This window comes from Cnephaeus nilssonii (genome assembly GCF_951640355.1).
Source record: "Cnephaeus nilssonii genome assembly, chromosome: 15".
Classification (NCBI taxonomy): Eukaryota; Metazoa; Chordata; class Mammalia; order Chiroptera; family Vespertilionidae; genus Cnephaeus; species Cnephaeus nilssonii.
This window is the reverse complement of record NC_137086.1, coordinates 10,651,842-10,675,005: the sequence shown is the minus strand read 5'-3', so window position 1 is coordinate 10,675,005 and position 23,164 is coordinate 10,651,842. Positions and strand designations below refer to the sequence as shown.

Here is a 23,164-nt window from a genome sequence, read left to right as displayed (position 1 = left end):
CAGGGTGCCCCTCCACTCACCTCCACCCGTAGGGCACCTAGTGGGAGAAGGGGGGCACAGTGCCCGCTGGAGTGGGTGGGGAGCCAGGCTGAGTCAGAGACCCCTGGTGATTGCACACCTGCACGTGTGCCCATGACCCCCCGTCCCCGATCTGGGTGCTGGGGATAAGATCCCCCACCTATAGCAAATCAAGACCTTGCAACCCTTTGACTGCTCCCTGTGAGCCCCTGGAACCAGCGGGACGGTACATCACTGAGAGGTGGGGTGCAGCCCCGGGGGGCAGGAGGGAGGCGTGTGGAAACGTGTCCGGAGATGTACGTATGAGAGGTGAGAGGGGCACAGCTGAGTGGGGGAAGGGGCAGTGCGCATCGTATGTTCCCAGCCTGGAGCAGGGCCCGGTGTGGAAGGAACAGCTCTGTGTTGGAAGTCCAGCAGACCTGGTTTAAATCCGGCTCCACCACTGACCACCTGTGTAACCAGGAACCTTGGGTCCCCCTTCCAAAAAATAGAGACGATAAGCCTGCATCCCTCCCAGACCCAGTGAGAACTCAATGGACTCCGTCACCAAAGAGCTAGTGCTCAGCAGAGATCAGTCCTGTCCTTGCTGGCCAAACCTCTCCTCTTCAGGAGGCCACAGCAGCCTCCGTTCGACAGAAGAAACGGCACTGGGGTGACCGTATCCCAGCTGTGTGATCCTGAGCAAGTTACGGACACCTCTGAGCTTCTGCGTATTGGTACCATGTGACCAGCAGTCACACCTGCCCTGGCCACTCAGCAAAGTGAGTCCACATGCGCAGGCCATGTTCCAGATGACACCTCAAGATAGGCCCCAGGAGAGGAGAGAGAACATGGGGAAGGCAAGGCTGATTGGAAGGCCTGGGGCCGAGGCAGCGGTTGTGAAAGGACCCCTGGCACACTGGGGAAGCGGAGAAAGACTGACCCCAAAGAAAGCAGCCAGCACAGCCCTTCCTGGACAGCAGGCCCCGGGGCGCGGGTAGGGGATTGGGTAGCAGAGGAGGAAATTGATGCTACAGCGAGAGGTCAGTCAGCCCATGGTCCCCTGGCCTAGAGGCCATCTGGTTCACTTGTGCTTGAGCAAGTGCTTGGCCTGGCCTCCTCCCTCCCCAGAAGGGGAGCACAGCAGGGAAGGTTTCTTGGGGACCTGGTGCAGCTGTGGCCCTGAGAACGACTGGCCGGGGAGCTTTAAGCAGCTGAGTGTGTGTCAGCCAGCTAAGCTGGAAGGGGGAGGGGGCTGGGCTCAGGTCCCAACAGGTGGAATAGAGGGAGAAGTGCTGGGAAGCAAGAGAGGAAAACCTGGCTTCAGGCTGGGCTCTTGATTTGTGCAGAGGTTGCATGAGCTACATCTGTTAGTGTCCTCGATATCCCTCCCGGCCCCGCGGTTAGGAAATCTTTGCCTCCAAGGCCTCTCTGTGCTGGGTGCCTTCCACTCATTCCTGCTCCTGCGCCTGCCTGCTGGCTGCACCCTCACCCAGTCCTGACCCCAGGATGGTTTCCCAACCCCAGCCCTTCCTGCCCCAGGACAAATACTTTATACCTGCCGAGCAGCTACCAGGGTGGGGGAGGCCACACAGATCGATAAGACTAGGAAGCTAGGAAGGAGACCACACATAATCCTACCTACTACAGCCCGTGGCACATTTCTGCTCAAGAATCTCCAGGGACTGTTTCTTATGGAACAAGATCTGGAATGCTCCATCTGGCTCCTCACCACGGGGTCTCTCCTGCCCCTGTACTGGTGCTCAGTAGCCACCTCTTGCCACAGAAACATAGAAACCCTCTCTTCCTGCTGCTCCTTGAACACATCAAGCACGTTTCACAGCCTTCTCTTTCCTCTGCCTGCCCCAGAGCCCAGCCCATCAAAGCCTGGCTTGCAAATGCAGCCCAGCTCAGCCATCACGAGCCACACGGACTCTCCCTGTTGAACTGTTGGTAAAATTGATCAAAATGAACACCAAGAAAGTAAAGACACGTGCTGACATCGGTCTGCAAAACTGTCACCTGTCTGTGTCCAATTTGAGAAGAAGTGTTTAGAAACGTTTATATCAGTTTGATACCCTGGCCACATCCAAGTGCATGGTTTTGTGTTTCACAAAAGTTACATTTCTTGATGGAATGGGAATTAAAACAACAAAAGCAAAGGCAGCCACCTAGCCTCTCACCCCCGACAGCTGGAAAAGCAGGTGGGAAAAGCCTGGCTTCCCACGAGACGTGATGTTTAGTGCCACCAGCATGGGAGTCCCTGAGCTGAGCCTCGAGCACTGTGTGCCCACCTCACTGTGCAACACGTGATGCCTACAAAGGCCTTTCCAACAGTGACGCACGTGATCCTGACAGCAAACCTGTGAGGGGTAGATGGGGACCGCTGTTACTACCTTCCTCGCTTTCAGATGAGGAGACTGAGGTTCAGAGAGGATGGACTCCACACCTCCCAACTGCAAAGCCCACCGTGCTTGTCCCTCCTCACCTCCTCTGGGCACGCGATCCCGAAAACGGGGTATCCAACATTTTCATTGTTAATGTGTGAACGCAGGGCTGTTTGAAAACATGTGTAGATCTGGTCCAAAAAGCATACAGAGAAAATATAACTGAGGAGGGCGATGGACCCACATACCAGGGAGCCCGTGAGGAAGCGGGTCAGGCTGTGGTGGTCTGAGGAGTGAGAGGTGGGCCCACGAAGACCGGGCATGGCTTCGTCTGCAGCACTGGTCTCAGAGCCAAGATGCTCTCGCTCAGAGCCGGCAACAGGAAACAGGAAGCCGCTGCCGGGCGGGGCGGGGCTTAGGAAGGGAGCTGGCACCTGGACTCAGGGCCTGCGGGCTGGCGGGTGCCTGTGAGAGGGAGGAGGGGACAGTGGCATGCGGGCTGGTCTCCGCTGGCCAAGAGTGTGAGGCTGCGTGTGGGTGTGAGCAGCGGGGGCGGGCGGAAGAGGCATCTTCCTGTTCACCAGCTCCCAAGGACGTCACAGAGTAGGCAGTGAAGATGTCCGAAGCAGGTTCCTGCCTGGTCGCAAGCCCAGACAAGCCCTGCGCTGCCTTTGTCCTTCGCGTGCTTACGGCTGGGGTGCCAGGAGGGAGAGCTCCCGCCCTGGCCCCCCAGACCCTGGGGGATGACCGGCCCTCGGGGCTCCGTGGCCTGTTTACCAGCTCTGCGTATTTATTCACTGAAGATTTATACCCACCAACTCCCTCCAGGGTTAATTTTGCTCAGTGGGAGCACCCTGAGGTCACCTCTTGCTAAGAATAACCCAGAAAGGGAGGGCGGGGGTGGGGAGGAGGGGCAGGAGGGGCTGGGAGCAGGCGCTGAGCTCGGCCAGGCCGGCCCAGAGCCAGCCGTTACTCACTCCACTCCGAACCTCCAGCATGACGCCTGAGCGAGTGAGTTCCAGAGGGCAAAACTGCCCCACTCCAGAGCCAGAGACGGGGGCACGGACCGTGGGGAGGCAGGGAACCCCCCTCCGCGGCAGAAGCCGGCGGGTACCGTGTAGCTCAGCTGCTGGGAGTCTGCGGCGCCGGCTCAGCTTCCAACCTGACATGACCTTTGGATTCGTCCCCAAGTTAAGACGGAGCTCAGATCCCCTCTGTGTCCAGGTGGGAGCAGCTCCTTCGCTCACCCCCGGAGCCCTGGCTCGGTGACGTGGTGCCCTCTCGTTTTTATGCGTAAAACTTCCTGAACGCTGCTCGCTTCGGCAGCGCACACACACTAACACGAGAAGGATGCAGGTGAGGTTAGCACGGCCCCCGCGCAAGGAGGACACGCACATGCGTCCCATGCCTTGGGCAGCGCCCGGTGGGCGTCTGAAGAAGTGTGAGTCAGAGCACAGTGTGAGGCCCTCAGTAGCAAAATCGTGACTTTTCACCGGACAGATATTTGTGTAAGGCAGTCTGTGAAGTGAAGACGGAGCTGAGTGAGTTCTACCTGCGGTATTGGTGCTGATATGTTAACTTGCATTTCCTTCATAAACCTTACACACACACACACACACACACACACACACACACACACTCAGAGACACACACACACACACACACACACACTCAGAGACACACACACACACACACACACACACACAGACTTCTGGAAGAGTCTTTCGTTCCTGGGCCCAGCGCCTGGCCAGCCCCCCACCCCCCTGAGCCTGCATGAGCACCGGCTGCCCGCCCCCGTTACCATGGTTTTGGAGGTGTGGAGAAAACGGGGCTGTCTTTCCCACCAGGTTTGAGACTTTTCCTGTGACTGTGCCCTGCAGATTCACCTGCTCATTCCCCACCCCATCAGGCAGATCAGCAGCCACTAATGGCTTCCAGCACCGAAGCTCCTGGCCTGGGGGCTGGACGTCAAGTGCGAAGACATGTGGACTTGGGCCTTCGTAGGGGGAAACCTTAGAAGTCAGTGGAAAAGTGGGAGACTTTCCTGAGTGAAGTGTGGAGGGGGGATGAGCACATGGACACGACATGTTGTGGAGAGGCCCGAAGGCTCAGTGGAATAGGGTTTCCTCTAAGAACAGTGGTTTCCATCTTGGTCGGAGACGCAGTCTGCAGGTTTACGCTGTATCCCCCGCAGAGCGTGCTGTGTTTATCCGGAAGGTTTCTGAGGGGCTGGGGGCCTGACGCGGTGGGAGGCGTGTTTGGGAAGCTGGCTCTGGCATCCCTGAGCATGATGGGTGAGCACAGAAGAATGCAGGGAGATAGGAGGGAGGGAGGGTGATGCCAGGAAACACCCCCAGGGCCCGCTGGGGGCAGCAGCGGTGGGACAGAATTGGCAGGGCCCGCGCTGCCGGCTGCTCCAGAGGAGGGAGAGGAAGGGGCGAGAACAGATGTTTCCAGACCTCAGACATGGCGCCAGGGTTATTGTCAGAGACCGAGACGTCGGAAGGGAGCAGATTCGTCAGGGGCCCTTTCGACGGCCACTCTAGACTGCCAGCGGGAGGAGCATCTCAGTGAAAAACCCAAGTCTCTGTTTTATTGTTTCAAAAAAATGCCTGTATATTTTCATCCCTCCCTGGCCCCTTCCCCAGGGTCACACATTCAGGGCCACCTCCAGCTAAAGGCAGTCATTCCCTCAGGCCCCGGGCTCCAGCCTCCCCCGCATGGCCCCAGCCTCCCTCGCTCAAGTCCCAGCCTTCAGGCCCCAGCCTCCCCCCCCCCCCCCCCGCTCAGGTCCCAGCCTCCCCTCAGGTCCCAGCCTCCCCCCAGGTCCCAGCCTCCCCCCAGGCCCCAGCCTCCCCCTCGGCCCAGGCCTCCCCCTCAGGTCCCAGCCTCTCCCCAGGTCCCAGCCTCCCCCCAGGTCCCTGCCTCCCCTCAGGTCCCAGCTTCCCTCCCAGGTCCTGGCCTCCCCCCCCACCCCAGGTCCCAGCCTCCCCCCAGGTCCCGGCCTCCCCTCAGGTCCCGGCCTCCCCCCAGGTCCCAGCCTCCCCCCACGTCCCGGCCTCCCCTCAGGTCCCTGCCTCCCCTCAGGTCCCAGCTTCCCTCCCAGGTCCCAGCCTCCCCTTCAGGTCCCAGCCTCCCCCCAGGTCCCTGCCTCCCCTCAGGTCCCAGCTTCCCTCCCAGGTCCTGGCCTCCCCCCCACCCCAGGTCCCAGCCTCCCCCCAGGTCCTGGCCTCCCCTCAGGTCCCAGCCTCCCCCCAGGTCCCGGCCTCCCCTCAGGTCCCAGCCTCCAGGCTGCTCTGGAGCGGGCTGCACCTGCACCACTCCTGCTGCGGCAGGTACTCGCCAGCACACGCCTCCGGCAGGGCTGTTGACACTGGGGTTCTTTCATCATCCTCACCTAGGGAATTTTGTGTTTCAGTTCTGCCACCTTAAGAAAGACATAACCAAGTTGGAAAAGCTCCAGAGAAGGGCAGCTACATTGATCAAGGGGGAGCAAGGCTGCCAAGTGAGGACAGACGAGAGAGATTATGACTCTGGAGTCTGGAGAGACAAAGGCGAGGAGGGATGTGATTAAAGCCATGAAACCATGTCCCCGGGGCGGGGCAGGATGAGCACACCCCGGCGCTGAGGTGGGGGTCGGGGGAGGTATGTGCCCACGAGAAACTTCAGAAAGGAACACGAGGCACAGAAAAGGAAGCGCCATCTCCCCAGTGCGGTCCCTTCTTACCAGACCCATCACCCTGGGCATGGAGAGCAGAGGCTGGAAACGAGAATTTCAGAAGAGATTTACTGAAATGCGTGCACCTTCTATGCACAATGGCTTTTGCAAGGGAGCCTGCAGCTCACCCTGAAATCCTTTGAGGTTGACTTCAAAGAGCACAGCCAGGCCCTCTTCCAGGTGGACAGGTGTCCCCGCTGGAAGCGGAACCCCGAGGGGGCTGGCCACTCACTAGGCATGTGCCTTCTCGCCGCGACCCGCAGGGGCACGGACTGCGTGACTGGCTTCGAAAGCTTTGCTGGGCCCTGAAGTTCTGAACTTGAGTCACACACGCACACGCATATACGTGCATGATAGAGCATGGTGGAGAGGGCTGTGGGGGCGGGGGGGAAGGCGGCTCCCAGGCTCAGTGGTGAAGGACGTGGGATCTGGAGGTGCCCAGCTGTGGCCACATTCCCAGAGCTGGCTCTCTCTGGTCTCTGCTCTTTTAGTCTCTGGTGCCTTGACCCCACGGGTGGCCCTTTGAGCGGCTCCACGGGGGGAAGGAAATTGGAGGGGTCAGACGCCTCGTTCCAGAGTCCTGGGGCCTGGCTCCATTCGCTCCCGGAGGCTGTGGGGAGGCAGCTGGGACCTCTCTGGGAAGGAGCCGTGGGGTGGACCCCTGGCTCTCCCTGTCTCAAGGCTACTTCTGGCCAGTCAGACCCCAGGCTGCCCGGGACGGGACGGGGCTGCAGGAAGGCCCGGAGCGGGGGGGGGGGGGGGGGGGGGGGGGGACTGGGGCCCCGCGCCAGCACTTGGGGGCAGGGCTGCCCTGCTTCAGGGGCTGCGTGGCTGTTTCCTGAAACTGGACTCAACCTGGGAAAATCCAGGGTTTGTGGGGTTGGGGGGGGGGGGGGGGGCGCTGGGCCTGCAGGAGACAAGGAGCTGGAATGAGCTTCGGTGTGAGTGGAAGGGGACTGTGATTTTGTTGACATCCCTCTGTGGCTTCTCGGTCCTGTGGGGTGGGCGGTACCTCTGGGCGATGGTGCACAACGTGTGTGTGTGTGTGTGTGTGTGTGTGTGTGTGTGTGTGTGTGGCTTTAATCAAGAGGCCAATGCTGGCCTGACGCCAGGGTTCCCGGCTGGCACAGAGCTGAGCACTGCCAAGGGCTTTAAAGGCACAATGGCAGTATCGTGAGGGCGGGGGCGGGGGCGGGGAGGCCGAGGATGGGCAGGTGAAGGGCCATCCCAGCATCTGCCGGCCTCTGGGGGTCAGAGGAAGAAGACCCCTGTCAGCCACAGCCCCCATCACCGGGGTAAAGGGGAGTCAGGCGCCCAGAGCCAACCCAGGACCCTGGCTTCTACCTCCAGGGGCTCCGGGCCTCCCCCTCTACAACTGGGCCCAGGTGAAAATGGGCTCCTGCACCCCCAAATGCCTGGGCTCCGTTCCCCATGTACTGTTTCCCTTACCTCTTATTTGCCAGGCTTTAATTTTTTTATGTGTAAATATAACTATAGTAAAGAGCCTCTCAGAAGTCACTTCCCTATCTGGAACCTTCGCATTCTGCCCACCTTGGGGGACAACGCCTCACCTGTGAGGGACGGGTGGGGGTTTTGGGGTTCAGACCAGACTTGCAGCACAGGGGTGGCTGGGGACTCGGCTTTGGCCTGGACAGGCTCACTGCGGAAGGCTCCTGCCTGCTTTGCCGCCGGCTTCACCTTGCAGTGGCTGCTGCCAGGAAAACAGCCGGCGGCCTTCCCCCGGCCCTGCTCAGGCCCATCAAAGCCTCCTCTCCTCCTGGGAACCCTGGGGTTTGAGGTTGGGCTTTTCCGGAGACTCAGCCCAGAGCAGGAGCCGGCTTCCAGAGGCCTCTCTGGACCCGTCCCTGGGTCCGTCTGGAAGTTGACCGCTTAGAAGGTGTGTGACCTGAGGTAAGCCTTGGAGCCTGCGTCCTGGGGAACGTGAGCCGAACACTCCCCATCAGGAGAACTGTGATCATTAAATCTATTAATCGTACAAGCATATTTATGCTGGGTCCTGTGCTTCGTGCTGGGAGCTGTAGGTAGAGCGGTTGGTTGGAAAGGAGAGAAATGGAAAGACAGATGAGGCAGAGCTCGCTGTCTAGGAGAGAGACACACGGTAAACAAACAATTAGGAACCGTGTGCGGAGTGCTCTAACGAGATAGGATGTGCTCTGTAAACACAGAGGCGTGCAGGGGGCTGGGAGACAGGGAACTGGGGAGTGGACTTTAACCCCACTCCTTGGGGCCAGGCCGGGGACCAGCCGCCTGCCAACTCCCTGGGGCTTTGCGAGCTGGGGGTGGGGGCGAGGCTGAGGTCTCCGAAGACCAGGGCCTAGCACAGAGCCCTCCCCTGCGTGTGAGAGGGAGAGGCAGACAGGCAGATGACTTTAAAATGTTCCTTAGGAGACAGAAGGTAGAACAGTGGTTACCGGGGACGGGGGGCAGGGGTGTGGGGAGTTGTTCAGTGGGTACCAAGTTTCTGTTTGGGATGATGGAAAGTTCTGAAGACGAGTGAATGGTGGTGATGGTTGTTCAACAGTGTGAATGTACTTCGTGCCACTGAATTAGTTGTACACTTGAAAGGGGTTAAAATGGTAAATTTTAGGTTATGTATATTTTACCACAGTATTTTCTTAAAGATTTTTTTTTAAACTTTACACTTTTGAAAAAAGAAGTCCTCACCCAAGGACATGTTGAGGGGGGGGGGGGGAGAGAGAGAGAGAGAGAAACATCAACATCGATGTGAGAGAGATACATGGATGGGTTGCTATCTGTATGCTCCTCGACTGAGGATCACAACCCAGGTGTGTGCCCTGCCCAGGAATCAAACCGGCAACCTTTCGGTGCACGAAGCTCAACCCACTGAGCCATCCGACCGGGCTGAAGTTGTTTTCCAAATGGTCCTTAGAAAAAAGGCAGTCGCTGGTCAGTGCCCCTACCTTCAGCCCAGGGCTTCTCAGCAACAGCACGTTTTGACGTTGCCATTTTGGGCTGAATAAATAATTCTTTGTTGTGGGCGCTATCCTGTATCTTACAGAGTGTTTAGCAGCCCCCCTGGCCCCTACACACAGGAAGCCAGCAATCTGCCTCACCCCAGTGTGACCACCAACAATGTCTCAGACACATTGCCAAATGCCCTCCTGGGCAAAATTTCCCACCCCCCACCCCCCATTAAGAACCACTGCCTTCACCAGCTTGGACTAAGCTGCTCACAGAGGAAGCTCAAGGAGTGGGTGGTAGGCAACAGAGAAGCAGGAGGCAGTTTGTCCCAGGGTGAAGGGGTCTTGCCGGGAAGGCAAAAGTCAACAAATTCTGAGGGCCCCCAGGAGGTGGCGGGCAGGGTTTGAAGATCCAGAGTGACCCCTAACCGGTTTGGCTCAGTGGATAGAGCGTCGGCCTGTGGATTGAAAGGTCTCAGGTTCGATTCCGGTCAAGGGCATGTACCTTGGTTGCGGGCACATCCCCCCCATGGGAGGTGTGGAGGAGGCAGCTGATCGATGTTTCGCTCTCGTTGATGTTTCTGACTATCCCTCTCCCTTCCTCTCTATAAAAAAAAAATCAATAAAATATAAAAACAAAAAACAAGATCCAGAGTGAGGCATAATGGGCATGGGCAGGTGCACAGTGGGTGACAAGATCAAGCTTGTCTCAAATCTGTTGCCCCCACTCACCCAAGAGAGACGTGAGTGTGCTCATTGCTGTCGTGCCCCTCCCCCTCCCCAGCCCCGTAGGTGAGAAGCAAAGGAAGATGAACTTGTCACCTACAGCTGCAGGTGGGCGGTGCCTTCTGAAAGGGCCAGCGGCTTCTGCTGCTCCTTCCTCCTCTCCCCGTGGGAAAAACGAATGTCTCAGGGTGTGCTGTGTCTCCTTTCAAGGCAAATAAAAGCAAACAAAAACTGAATCGTTAACAGTCAGATATGACATGCAACCACGTTGAGGCTCCCTCTCAGTGTATGAGCAGGCTGCTCTCGCTCTGCACCGGGCCTTCAGCGGCAAGGAAGCAACTGTGAATCCTGAGCACCTGCCAGGTGCCCCGCTCCATGCTGAGTCCAACCAGACAAAGGTCCTGCCTCCAAGAGGCACAAGCTAATGGCGACAGGAGAGAGGAGAGGAGAGCAGAGGAGGCAGCTGAGAGGAAGGCGTGGAGGTGGGGGCAGGAGAGTGCAGGCCTGGCTGGGATAGCCTCTCTCAGGGGCTTCCAGGTGTGCATTATGCTTTCTTCTCGCCTGAGATGCCCCTTTTAGGGAGCACCCAGCTCCTCCCCAGAGATTTGAAGAATTGCTTCAGTCCATTTGCCTGTGGCCCTCCCTCCTCCCTCTTGGTGATCTGCCCAGTGACCCTGGGCCCCAAAGAGAGGGCGGTGAGGGGCTCAGGGCGGGTTCTCAATGCGTAAGGTGGATCAGGGGGTCCACAGCAGGAGTCAGTAGCTCCCCCTAATCCCAGAGCTTTGGGTGATGCAGGCTCACCGAGGACCAGAGAGGACGGGCATGGAGAATGGCCCAGTTGGGAAGAGGGGCGGGGAGGTGCTAACCCTGGGGCTGGAGCTGTGCAGAGTACCCCCCTCCCGCCTCATCCGCCTGCCTCTGAGGGGCTGGTGTGTCTGCAGGGCTGCCTGGGAGGGGAGCTTGCTCAGGGGGCGGGCAGGAGCCTGGGTGTGTGAGGTCCTGGAGCAGGTGCTCCTGATTGTCTGTGCTGCGGAGCTGGCAGTCAGCAGGAAGTGAGTCCCAGGGTGGGAAGAAGCCGCGTGGTTCCCAGGCAGGAAGTAAATAACAGCGGAGTTGTCTTGAGCAGTTTTGGGGACCAGGGGCCTACCCCAACTCGAGGTGTCTGTGGGCCAGCAAGTGGCTTGAGGAAAGGAGAACGCCGCCATGGTGAGAAATGGGCTGTGACCTACACAGTGGGCCCGCGGGAATCCCGCACCCGCCTCCCTGGGAGCGCCCCGTTTGGAGCTCTGGGGTGCCTGGCACAGCCAGACCTGGGGTGGCTGTGGGGGCCCAGGCATGCACCACTTTCCAGGCTGCCTGGGCCCCCTGACTTCCTTACATATGAGAAAGCCTTGAGGGTGAGAGGACTTCCACCGGGGAGGGGCCTTCTAAGGGAGCCCCGTTGGTGTGAGCAGGGCGGTGGGGAAATCCGTCTGAGCCCTGGAAAGAGTGTGGGGGTCTCGGCATGTGGGATGGCAGCTGAGGAGAGAGACAGGGCCTCTTGCTCCCCTTGCGTTCCCGTGTTTGACCTCCGGGCTCTGCTGGCTTTGGTCCTCAGTGCCCAAGCCCAGTGGTGGGATTGTAGCTTCCGCTTCCGCCGAAGGCCTCCTCTTCCCCTTGCTGCCGCCCGCCCCCTCTGCTGAGGCCTGCGCACGTTTGCAGCTTTCCATGGGAGGCGCTCCTCCTGGACACAGGCCGGGCGCCACACAGCCAGGAGAGCAGCTTGGCCGGGGGCCTGGAGTTCCCTCCGCTCGCGCTCACGCTGCTCCCTGTGTCTGCAGGCTCGTCCAGGGAGGACTCTGGTTTAGTCCTGTTTTTTTGTTTTTATTTTTATTGTTTTTCCCGAGGCCCTAGTCTCTATTTGCCACCCGTGGGGGTTTGTCACCAAATAATAGCAGGCTCAGGGGTGAGATCCTAGCCCCTAAGAGCAGAAGCCACCTTGGAGGTTGCAGGACTGTGCAGGGCGGGCCCGGGGAAGCCAGGGCTCTCCGAGGTTTTCTGGGTGCACTTGAGTGGAACGACACATTGGAGGGTTGGGCGTTTCTACCCACGCTTAGATGGGCCTGCCCTCACCCCAGCCAGCCCGCTTCTGGGACTCCGGCCTGCAGAAATCCACACATGCACAGAGCTCTAAGTGCAAGCGTTCACCTCGGCAACAAGCAAATCAGGCCCGACCGGCGTGGCTCCGTGGCTGAGCATTGACCTATGAACCAGGAGGTCACAGTTCGATTTCTGGTCAGGTCACATGCCTGGGTTTCGGGCTCAATCTCCAGTGTGAGGTGTGCAGGAGGCAGCTGATCAATGATTCTCATCATTGATGTTTCTCTCTCTCTCCCTCCCCCTTCCTCTCTAAAACCAATAGAAATATATGTTTTAAAAAAAATCAAATCTGCCCAAAGGCCCACCACGTGCACAGGGAGGGAGAGACACCCATTCTACTTTGTTAAGTGAAGAAGCAAGGTGCAGAACAGGATGAGCGTATGGTATCCTTTAGAAAAAACCATCTGGACCGGTGTGTGCGTCCACATGTATAAACATGTAACTTACGCGTGATGGTAGATACATAGGAAAAAAAGTCTAGGACAGGTACTGGCCAAACTGTTAATAGTTTACCTGTAGGGAGTGCTTAGATGCTTGGGGACAAAGCATTGCACTTCCTCTTGGAGGGGGAGCCGGGGCCCCGCGCTGGGGAGGGTGTGCTGTGTAAACGGAGCATTGCTTGGTGGGGCCTTGGCTGTCCTGGGGTCTGAGCACCTGGGAGAACCCGTGGGGGCCAAAGCTGAGGGAAAGAATGTGCTGGGCTTTGGGGCTCAGAGGAATGCTTCTTAGGCGGCAGCGGGGGCGGGGTGTGGGGGGGCGGGGAGTTTGACCCTCCCAGCAGCTCGTCACTGGCTTTAGAGACCCCGGGGAAAGCTGGGCGGGCTCTGGCACAGAAGTCGGATCAGCCCAGGCTGGTCGGAGGAGGAGGGGTCCTGTTTCGAAGTAGGGATGTTGTGAGGCTGCACAAGGCTGGGGGAGGGGCCCTGTGTCACCCCAGTGAGTGTATGTGTGGGGTGCAGCTTGGGCTGTGGAACCAGCTGGCAAACCTGGCTGGATTCTTTTCTCATTTCTTCAGCTGGAGTCCATAGATCCCTTGACTTCAGGAGGTCAAGCCCGTAAACCCCTTGAAACCGAGCAAAATTGTGAATGTATGAACGTCATGCAAAACCGCATGAACGCTTATGTGAACACAATTATCCGGACAGAGTTTCCACCAGAGTTCCACTGGTCTAACCCTCTCTGTGTTTCTCCATGACCAGGTGGAGAGCAGTGACACGCCCAAGGACCCTGCGGTGACCTCCAAGTCCCCATCCATGGCCCAGGACTCGGGCCCCTCAGAGCTGTTACCCAATGGGGACCTGGAGAAGCGGAGTGAGCCCCAGCCAGAGGAGGGGAGCCCTGCTGGAGGACAGAAGGGCGGGGCCCCGGCAGAGGGAGAGGGTGCAGCCGAGACCCCGCCCGAAGCCTCCCGAGCCGTGGAGAATGGCTGCTGCACCCCCAAGGATGGCCGAGGCGCCCCCACAGAAGAAGGTGAGTCCCTGGCTCAAGGGGCCACGTCTTTGGGGCTCACCTGAAAGTTGGAGACTTGGGGCCCCACAGGTCTCTGGAGGCGTGGGCTGGACGTGGTAGCTGAAGGTCTCCTTGCCCAGGTGTGCCCTGCAGGCTACTGGCTGGATGCAGCCTACACACAGGTTTTATTTGGCCCATGTAGTATTTTAAACATTTTTTTAAAAACTAGTTGCCAATATTTAAAAATCAAGACATTTCACATAAAAATCTGGGGTTTTGGCTTCTTGTGAGAAAATAAGAAAGCTAGACCTGGCAGCAGTGGGTTGCAGAATGCCAGCATTTGCTGGACTGGGGTGATGGCTGTCCCCCTTCTTCCCTAGACACCCCCGTCCCCCAATCAGGCTGGTTGTGCACCTGTTTCCCTCAGCCCCACCTGGCCTGCTTGCTCGCCCATGAAACCTCAGCTCTTGGGGATCGCTGTGTTTGTAGCCCCCCCCCCCCCCCCCCCGGTATGGGTGCCCAAGGGCAGCAGATGCCCTGTGGGCATTAAAAGCCCAGTGAGCCTTCCCAGCACAGATGTCCTGAGCCCATCAGAGTTCAGATGACTGGACGACACTGTGGTTGTGACAGGTGGGGGAGGGGCAGGTGGCTGGGGCACTGCCCAGTCCGGGCCTCTTCTTCCTCCGAGGACTTCTTGGCCTAGCCCTGGAGTCCTGGAAAGTTGCCCACTCTTCTCTTTCAGGTTAAGCCAGCGATTTCAGGGCCAACCGAGCTGTAAACATGTTAGTAATGAGCACAACTAGCATTTGTACAGGGCTTCACAGTTTACAAGGCGCTTTCTCATACATTATCACATTTGATCCTCCCAGGGCCCTGCCAGGTTGCTTTGCATATGTGCATTTTAATTTTAAAAAGTCTTCCCTCCAAGTGTGTATGATGGAATGAGTAAATTGATTAATTGGCATAACTCATTCTGCACGGATCCAAACCTCACATTCATGCCGGGTTGAGAGCATCTCCAGAAGAGGTCTCCAGATTTACTAAAGAACCTTTCGTGCGTTCATTACTCAACTGATGTCTACGACGCTCCCACTATGCGCGAAGCGTTTTCTGAGGGACTCCGTGTTCCATGTTTTACTCCTCCAAACAATCTCCTTCAAGAGGAATTATTGTCCCTAATTTAAGGTGGGAAAGATTGAGGCTTACCAAGATGAAGCGACTTGATCAGAAACACCAAACCTGTAAGTGGCAGGTCCAGGACTTAGTCTGTCCTAGTCTCTGGCTTCAGAGTCGGGGTGCCCATCCCCTCTCCCCTCTATGCTGCAGTGCGGCTGGGAGGCCTGGGCCCTGACCTGTCCAGGGCCCCTCGCCTCACCCGAGTGCCTCCTGGGCTGTGTCCTGGCCCTTGGTGGGAGTGTTCAAGGGGCCCAAGAGGAGTAAAACAAAGGCGGAAAGGGAGTAGTTCCCACCCTCCTGTTACAAAGGCCAGGTGTGCACAACAGAACCCGTCAGCCTTTCCCACCACGTGTGCTGGTCCCCGGGGGCGGATCTTGGCTGATTCCCAGGTTCCGGGGACCCCACCGTCACTGGCCCCCAGCTGCTGCCCAGCGCCCCGGCAGTCCTTTCTGGCTGCTTTTCACCTTGAGGTTTGCCTTGGTTTGGGATTTCCCTAGCTCCCTTCCTATTTGTTTCCAGGAGCTCCTTCCTCAGTCAGTCAACGGGTATTTATTAAAACACCCCTCTGGTCTGTGCCAGGATCTGGCAAAATCCTCATGAACAAAAACCTGGTTCTTGCCCTTAAGGACCTCATAGTCCCCTGAAGAGACAGACATTCGTGAGAAATCCGCACTGAAAAGGGTGTGATTAAACACAGATAAGGTCTCCAAGAGAAAATGAACATGGTTCTATGAGGAACTGTAACAGAGGAGCCCAGCCGGCCTGGGCTGTCCCCCCTAAAGCTGAAGGGTTCACCAGTGAGGGGTGTGCAGGGAGGGAGTGCGAACAGGAATCGGGCTCTCAGGTGGGAGGGAGCAGGGCGCTCGGGGACCCGACAGCAGTCCACAGGCTGGCGTGGAAAGAGCACGGGAGAAGGGCGTGGGGTGGGGAGAGAGCAGGCAGGGCCACCCGGACGTAATGTGCTGCACATTTTGGAAAGATCGGTTTGCCATCTGGATCCTGGAATGGAATGAACCGAGGGGCCAGAGGCAGGATGAGGCCTAGGAGCCGCTGCAAATGCTACAGACAGAGAGGGGGAGGCGCGTGGCTCTGATGAGTGAGGCGGTAGCAGAACTGGATAGAGGTGGACACGTGCCAGGAACGTGAGAGAAAAGGGGGGAGGTGCTCAGATCTTTCCAGAATCTTCGTGTTGAGCATCGTGGGCAAAACACTCGTTTCCTTGGTCTCCAGAATCGGGCCTCAGAGCACGCCTGTGTGGCTGCAGCGGCCCAGGCAGGGGAGATGCTGGCAGGGGCTGGAGCTGGTAGGTTCCCTGAAGGCCACTGGGCATGGCCTGATGCTGAGCCTGGTGAGGTGGTACCTAGAGGGGCGGGCCGTGGCCTCCTGGGGGCTTGGCCACTGTTCTAGCGTCGGCCACATAGACTACGTACTCAGTTGCTTGGTTCTGAGGACAAAGGAGACTAAGGCCCCAGCAAGGAAGGAACTGGACTGTGGTCTTTCAGTTCTCCTCATGCTAGGTCTCTCTTCAGGGGGCCCCATCTGCCTCTCCTGGAACCCCTCTCATGAGGTCCCATACAGGAGAAATGGAAGGTCCCATACAGGAGAAATGGAAGGTCCCATACAGGAGAAATGGAAGGCTCTCAAGCAGAGTTCCTACGGCCTGGGCCCCCTCCAGTATGCACCCTAGGAGCCCCAGCTCCTGAGAGAACAGCCAGGAGAAAGAAGGGGGAACCGGGGAGATGACGCATAATCAGGACAAGAGCCACCTGGACACACAGGTGGTGGCCTTAAGGAGGCGCCTGCCCTCCCGGCGCTAACGCCGCGATGCTAACAGTAACGGTGCCAGAGTGGCTTTCTTTGACTCACTGTGTTGCGTGTGCTGTAACCTCACTCCTCCCAAGTGGTCCATCCATCACCTGGCATCCCCTGAGAAGTGAGGGATGCGGACTCGCAGGCCCCACCCTAGACCTACTGAGTCAGAACCTACGTGTTGAAGAGAACCTTGTCATTTCAATGCACATTCAAGTTTGAGAAGCCCTGCTCTTAATGTATTCTGTAATCTTTGTGATCATGGGAGGAAGACTCTTTTATCCCACCATTGTTTTTTTAAATCCTCACCCAAGGATATGTTTGTTTGTTTGTCTGAGGGAGAGAGAGAGAGAAAGAGAGGGAGAGGGAGAGAGAGAAAACAACAACAAACATCAATGTGAGAGAGAAGCATTGATCGTATGCACCCCGACTGGACATTAAACCACAATCTGGGTGTGTGCCCTGACCGGAATCGAACCCACCACCGTTTGGTGCACTGGATGATGCTCCAACCAGCTGAGCCACCCAGCCAGGCTATCCCCACTTTTCAGATGGGGAGACTGAGGATTCGGAGAGTTCGGTTACCTACCCAAGATGATACAACTAGTGAAGGACCCGCTTAGGGTCAGCACAGAGCTCCTCGCTCCTCAGGCTGAGCGCTCCGTGCTGGGCTGGGGACTGCCCTCTGTGACTGAGATTTAGGTTCATTTGAAAGGGGATTTGGGGTGGCCCCTGCTGAGTACGGTCCCAGGCCAACAGATGAGTATTAGGAGCACCCTGGCCTCCAAGCCTGCCAGGGCCACCCGGGAAGGCACACGGCCACCTGGCCCAGCCCGTGGCCCTGGGTCTGCGCCAGGAGCAGATGGACGCCGAGGGAGGGCTGAGAGAGCCGCTCACCCTCCTTGACTCCGGACAAGTGCAGCATTCTGAGGTAGCCCAGTGTGTTGTTTTGCTGGCTCAAGTGTGTGTGATATCACTCAATTGAGCATGCGCAGAGTCCGCCAGGGAGAACATTCCAGAAAGAAGGAAGTTAGAAACTACGTACGGAAGAATAATTCTGTTTGGGGAGCATGGGGCCCATGGGCCCGGGGATTACGGGAGGGGGAACCTCTGGGAAGATGGTGCAGTATAAAGTGAGCCGTCTTCTCAGCCCTGGTAGTAAGTCAGGCCACTCCCCAGGCCTGTTTCCCCGTCGGCCAAACCTAGGGGCCGGAAGATTGACTCCATTATCCTCACAATTGTTTTCTTCCAGCGGCTGGCTTCCTTTCATTGGAATGAATAAGTGATTTTCCGTAGATCCAATGTCACGGAGGGTCCCGGGTAGGGGGTAGGAAAACGTTTGAGGTCCTAAGGGTGCATCAGTTCCCAGGGCGGGCGCCCCCTTCTGGCAGCGCAAAGCCTCGCCGGGCACGCTGTGCAGGTTGGAGAGGGCGGAGGACTTCGGGGAGGAGGGACTGCGGGGGAGGAGGGCCCGGTGCCGGCTGGCAGGATGGGGAGCCCCGCTCTGGGAGACCCGAGGGAATGTCGGGAAGCGGGCAGTGGTGAGACGAGAGGGCCAAAAGGAGCCACGTTGGAAGAGAGAGACAGTCCGGGTGAGACAACCCTGAAAAGGCCCGCCGTGTGCAAAGCGTCCACGCGCGCCCCCCCCCGCACGCCCCCGCCATAGATTGCGCGCTTCCTCCCTCTCGCCCCTCCGCCCTCCGCAGCCAGCTCTGCGGGAGTGGCGGCCCCACGTGTGGTCCTCGGTGTCCATGCTGGCGGGCCGCCCCCTGGTTCCTGCAGGTGCGGCCCCCGCCTTGCCCCTCCCCCCAGGGCCCTGGGTCCGCTGCAACCCAGAGCTGCCCCGGCCCGGCCCCTGCCGGGGCCGACCCGGACAGATGTCCCCTGCCTGAGGATTCGAGGCCTTCAGTGCAGTGGCTGGTTTCCGCTTCTGAGCCAGGAGCTGCAGCGGGGGCTGTTTTTTCCGCTTTGGGCTCTTTGTGTCCCCCTCCGCCGCTGCCCGCCCCCCGCCCCCGCCCCCCTGCCCCCGTGAACCAGCATGAGTGACCTTCCTGCCTCTGGGCCCACACGCGGTCCTCTCGGCTGCAGAGAAAGGCGTTCTGGCGCCCAGCTAAGAGGAGGGCTACTCCCCCTGCCCTCCTGTCGGAAGCTCAGGAAGGCATCATTAACCCAGCGCCACAGCCAGGGCCCGCTACCGGGGGTGCTGGGCCGGGACCTGGCACCTGGGAGGGGAGGACCAGGGGAGGAGGACCAGGGGAGGAGGGCAGGGATATTCTGCTTGGGGCCGGGTGCAGGGCAGGGAGAGGATAGGGCTCCCCAAAAGACAGCCCTGCTGGGCTTGTGCCCCCAGGGAGCCTTCCCCCAGCAACTGGAGTCCGGATCCAGTTGAGGAATTACAGGGAACTGCTGCCTTAGGGAAATGGAGCAAAACTAGCTTTTATTGAGCACCTACTGCATGCCAAGCCCTGCTCTAAGACATTTAACGTTCCCAGTAACCTAAAGATTTCAGAAGGGTTATCTACCTTAATTCAGTGAGGAAGCAGGCTAGGCGAGGTTACAGAGATCTCATCGAATGAAGGCTGAGCTCAGGAACCTGAAATGGGGAGGGGAAGGGGGTACGGAGGCATCTATTAATAACAGAACCATCATGCCGAGAACTGCGGGAAGACCTTAGAAATCACCTCCAGCATCTTTCCATTCCAGATGAGGAAACTGAGTCTCACAGACATGAAGTTGCTTCACCACAGTCTGGCTCCAGTGGCCCTGGACCCTGGGCCCTGACACAGAAGCGGGTGTTCCATTCCAGGGCCACGGGCGGCCGTGCAGTCTGCCCCCCTCCTCCCGAAGGGAGCGCTGTTGACTGGGAGGAACTGGGGGGCGGTTTCCAGATGGCCCCTCCGTGTGCCTGGGACGGTCAACGGGCTGGAAGCCACAGCCCCGGCTTCTGTTGTCTGGCCCAGGCCCTCCTCCGCTCTGGCCGTGCTCCGAGTCCTCGGGCCCAGCACGGGGGCCAGGCACGTGGTGGGCCGTCAGGCTTGACACAGGAACCCCTCAACGGCTGGAGGACTCCTGTCCCCATAGCAGGCACCCCTGGCGCAAGGTGGGGCCTCTGAGCCACTCCCGTAACTCTGCCGACAGTCCCTTTGTTCTTCCCTCTCCACAGGCAAAGAACAGAAGGAGACCAACATCGAATCTATGAAAATGGAGGCAAGTGTCTTCCTCAACCCCCAGGGGCTCTGTGGATCCCGATTCTCGGAGGAGACAGCCAGCCGTGGGGAGCGCGCGTGCGGGGAGCCTGCGGTGGTCGTGGCCCCTCTTTACACATCCCTCTGTGAGGAGGAGAGGAAGTGGGGTGGAGGTTGGAAGCCCCCCCCAAGGCAGCCATCTAGTCCCCCCTCCCCTCCTGGTTTGTGCCCATGTGTCCCCCCACCCTAGTCCCTCCGTCTCCAGCCCACCCGGGGCTCGCCCAGCACTGGCAGGGTGGGCATCTCAGGCCAGGAGTCAGAGCTCCTGGGTTCTGTTCGAGGCGAGTGCCTCCTCAGCCTCCCCTCCACGGGACCAGCCCTGCAGAGGGCTGTCCGTGCCCATCTTAATGCCAGTCTGTCTCTCTCCTGTCTCTCCGTCCTAGGGCTCCCGGGGCCGGCTCCGGGGTGGCTTGGGCTGGGAGTCCAGCCTCCGCCAGAGGCCCATGCCGCGGCTCACCTTCCAGGCGGGGGACCCCTACTACATCAGCAAGCGCAAGCGGGACGAGTGGCTGGCACGCTGGAAAAGGGAGGTGAGGAGCCTTCTGGTCTGTGCCCCAACTGGTCCCACGTTGTTGGAAAACCGGAAGTTGGCTTCAGCCACCCCCTGGGGCTGTTGTCGGCCCCGGCTGAGCCTCCGTTTCCCCTTCAGGTTCATCTCTGGTACTTGCAGGGAACTGCTTGCTCCTTAGGTAGTAACTGGTTCCTTTGTTCTTTCAACGATGTTTATTGAACGCTTACCCGGTATCAAGCAGTATACTAGGCTCTGTGCATATATAATTCCTGTCCTCATGGAGTAGACATTCTGATGGGGGAGACGGACAGAAAACAAGTAAACGGGCTGAAATAGAGGATAACTGGGGCCTGCTCTGGGTGGGGTAATCAGGAGAGGCTTCTTGGAGGAAGTGACATTTAAGTTGAGACCTAAAGCAATGGAAGCGCTCGCTCTGTGAGGATCCGGATGGGAGAGGATGGTCTAGGCCAGTGGTCGGCAAACTCACTAGTCCACAGAGCCAAATATCAACAGTACGACGATTGAAATTTCTTCTGAGAGCCAAATTCTTTAAACTTAAACCTCTTCTAACGCCACTTCTTCAAAATAGGCTCGCCCAGGCCGTGGTATTTTGTGGAAGAGCCACACTCAAGGGGCCAAAGAGCCGCATGTGGCTCGCGAGCCGCAGTTTGCCGACCACGGTAATCTAGGCAGATAAACAGCACAGGCAAGGCCCTGACTTGTTTGGCCAAATGGAAGACCAGTACGCCCAGAGTGAAATGAGTAAAGGAGGAAGTGGGGCCAGTTGAGGCTGAGAGGTGATTGGGGGTCCAATCTTCAGGGCCTCCAAAAGCTGGCTGAATTCTGAGCACACTGGGATGCCACTGAAGGTCTCTGTGCAGAGGAGAGATTTGAAGTGGATTCAGGGCAGCAGTGGAGACAGAGGACAGATCCGGGCTGGATGTTGGAGATGGAACCAGTAGCGTGTGCTGATGGGTGGCGGGTGCAGGAGGGAATGGAAGGACTCCAGGACAGCCCCCAGGGGTCGGGCCTGAATGCTGTGATTGTTGTACCTTGTCCTCTGACGGGGAAGACTAGGGAGGAACAGGTTTGGGAATCAGGAGTTCCTGTTGAAATTCTGAGGTGCCTGGGGCCTGGGCAGAGGAAGGTCGGGGCTGCAGGAACCCCTGCATTTATGGTCCTCGGGAGAAGGGTGGCGGGTGGGGACAGAGCAGGGGCCTGGGAGGAAGCCAAGGGGAGAGTGTGGGGCTCAGAGAGGTTTTCCGGGGAGTGGCCACCTGCCCTGCGGAGGCTAAATTCATTGATTCGTGCCCATTGCATCTGACGAACTGGGGGTGGCTGGTGACTTTTTGAGACGCTTCGGTGGGGGTCATGTGGCTGGTGCGAGCAGTGAGCGGAGGGGAGCAGCAGTGAGCGGAGGGGAGGCGGTGGAGAGGGAGAGACCCAGGGAAGCGCAGTTGGCGTGTTTGGTTAGTAGAGGAAGGGCGAGGAAACGTGAAAGGCTGTGAATCGCCACCACCTGGGGCATTTCACCTTCACTCTCACTGTCTTGACCCCAGGCCTGCCAAGGAAGGCGCTGTCCTCAGTGCATTGTTCCAGGGTTTGCTCTAGAGAAAGTCAACACAGGGTGGGGGTTTGGCGACTTGATTGTTCCCAGTTCTTTCAGGATCCAGGAAGGAAGGGATTACTTTCCCCGGAAGAGCCTAGAAGGGGCAGCCAGTCCAAGTCTCCGAGGAGAGAGGGACTTGCCCCTGAGCATTAAGTGTGATCTTTGGGATGGAAATTGGGGACTGGGCTGTTCTACCCGTCTGGTCAATGGCCCCACTCCTGGCCCCCTGGGACCATGGGCGGGGCTTTGCTTTGTAGCCCCTTGTTATGTATGCATGGTGCTTTTTCTGCCCTTTCTTAGCCTTGGGGCTGGAAGCTAGGACCTGATAACTTTTAGACCTAAGAAAGCTTCTAGAAATCCTACAGTCCTCAAACTGTGCTCCCTTGAAGGACCTCCATTGCAATAAAAAAGATCTTTTCTCAATTTGCTGGAAAGATAATAGGTACATTTTCTCAATTTTAAGTTTTCTACTAAAATTTTTTGGATTGCTTTTTTTCCTACTAAAATTTAAAGACTTGTTTATCGTGAACCTTTTCTAACCTCCGCAGAAGTGGAGAGAGGAGCCTATATCACCCCGCTTCAACAGTCATCAGAAGCTTTTCTAGAAAATCTTAAACCCAGCCAGTATAGGTAACCAATGAGTATTAACAGAAAAAAACTCCACAAGTTTATTTAATTTAAAATATTTTAGATATGTGCGACTTGAGATACAGAGATCTACAAACTACATTTCTGCTAGTAAAATTGTTCTATTCATAGGCTATCACCAGAGATGTCTGTAAACAATTGCGTGAGTTCTCACACAAGCGTCTGAACTGATAGCCCCTCATTTTCAGGCCAGGAGTCCGGGGTGCGGAGTCGCACGCTGGCCACAAGCTCACGCAGCACACAGGGGATGGGATGGGATGGGATTAGAATCCAGGCTTCCTACTGCCACGTGGGGCGGGGCCGGGCCGGAAGACCACACTCACCCCTCTGGGGCTCTGCCAGGGGCTGGGGGAGGACTAGCTGCAGGTGACAAGGATGTTGGGGAAACACAGGTAGCTTTCAAGATTCCCAAGTTCCCCTCAGACTAAAGAGTAGTCAGTCACTGTCCCCATCAGTCCCGTTTTCTAAGTGGCTTACTTACCAAGGGTGACTCCGTCCTCCCTCCCCAGTCTCTAGTGGCTCTCTGGCATCCGACCGTGTCTTCCGAAACCGCCTCCCCAGGCCTTCCTGCCCTTGTCCCTGAGGTTCTTCCCGAGTTCCTCAGCTGCATCTCCTCAGCATCCTCCTCTGTCCCTCAGCCGTGGCACCCCCAGATCTCTGCCCCCAACCTCTGCCTGTCGTGAGCCCCTTGCCGCTCCTGTGCTCTCATAGATCCTTTGACTCGCCCTCCTCCCCAAAAAGCATCTCCCCTCCTGCTGTTGCCCAGGCAGTGTCACTTGGAGGTCCAGCCAGCATTTCCTCGCCTCGG

The 23,164-nt window shown here is 58.0% G+C and overlaps 1 protein-coding gene across 4 annotated transcripts in view; it reads left to right on the top strand.

Moving 5' to 3' along the window:
• The window catches only part of DNMT3A (DNA methyltransferase 3 alpha), a 96,344-nt gene that overhangs the window by 35,927 nt on the left and 37,253 nt on the right, over nucleotides 1–23,164 (top strand). For all 4 annotated transcript variants that reach the window (XM_079792006.1, XM_079792009.1, XM_079792008.1 and 1 more), the window contains exons 4-6: nucleotides 13,109–13,379; nucleotides 19,507–19,550; nucleotides 19,972–20,118. In XM_079792006.1, the coding sequence (XP_079648132.1) occupies nucleotides 13,109–13,379; nucleotides 19,507–19,550; nucleotides 19,972–20,118 (462 nt within the window). The remainder of the gene's footprint in view (nucleotides 1–13,108; nucleotides 13,380–19,506; nucleotides 19,551–19,971; nucleotides 20,119–23,164) is intronic.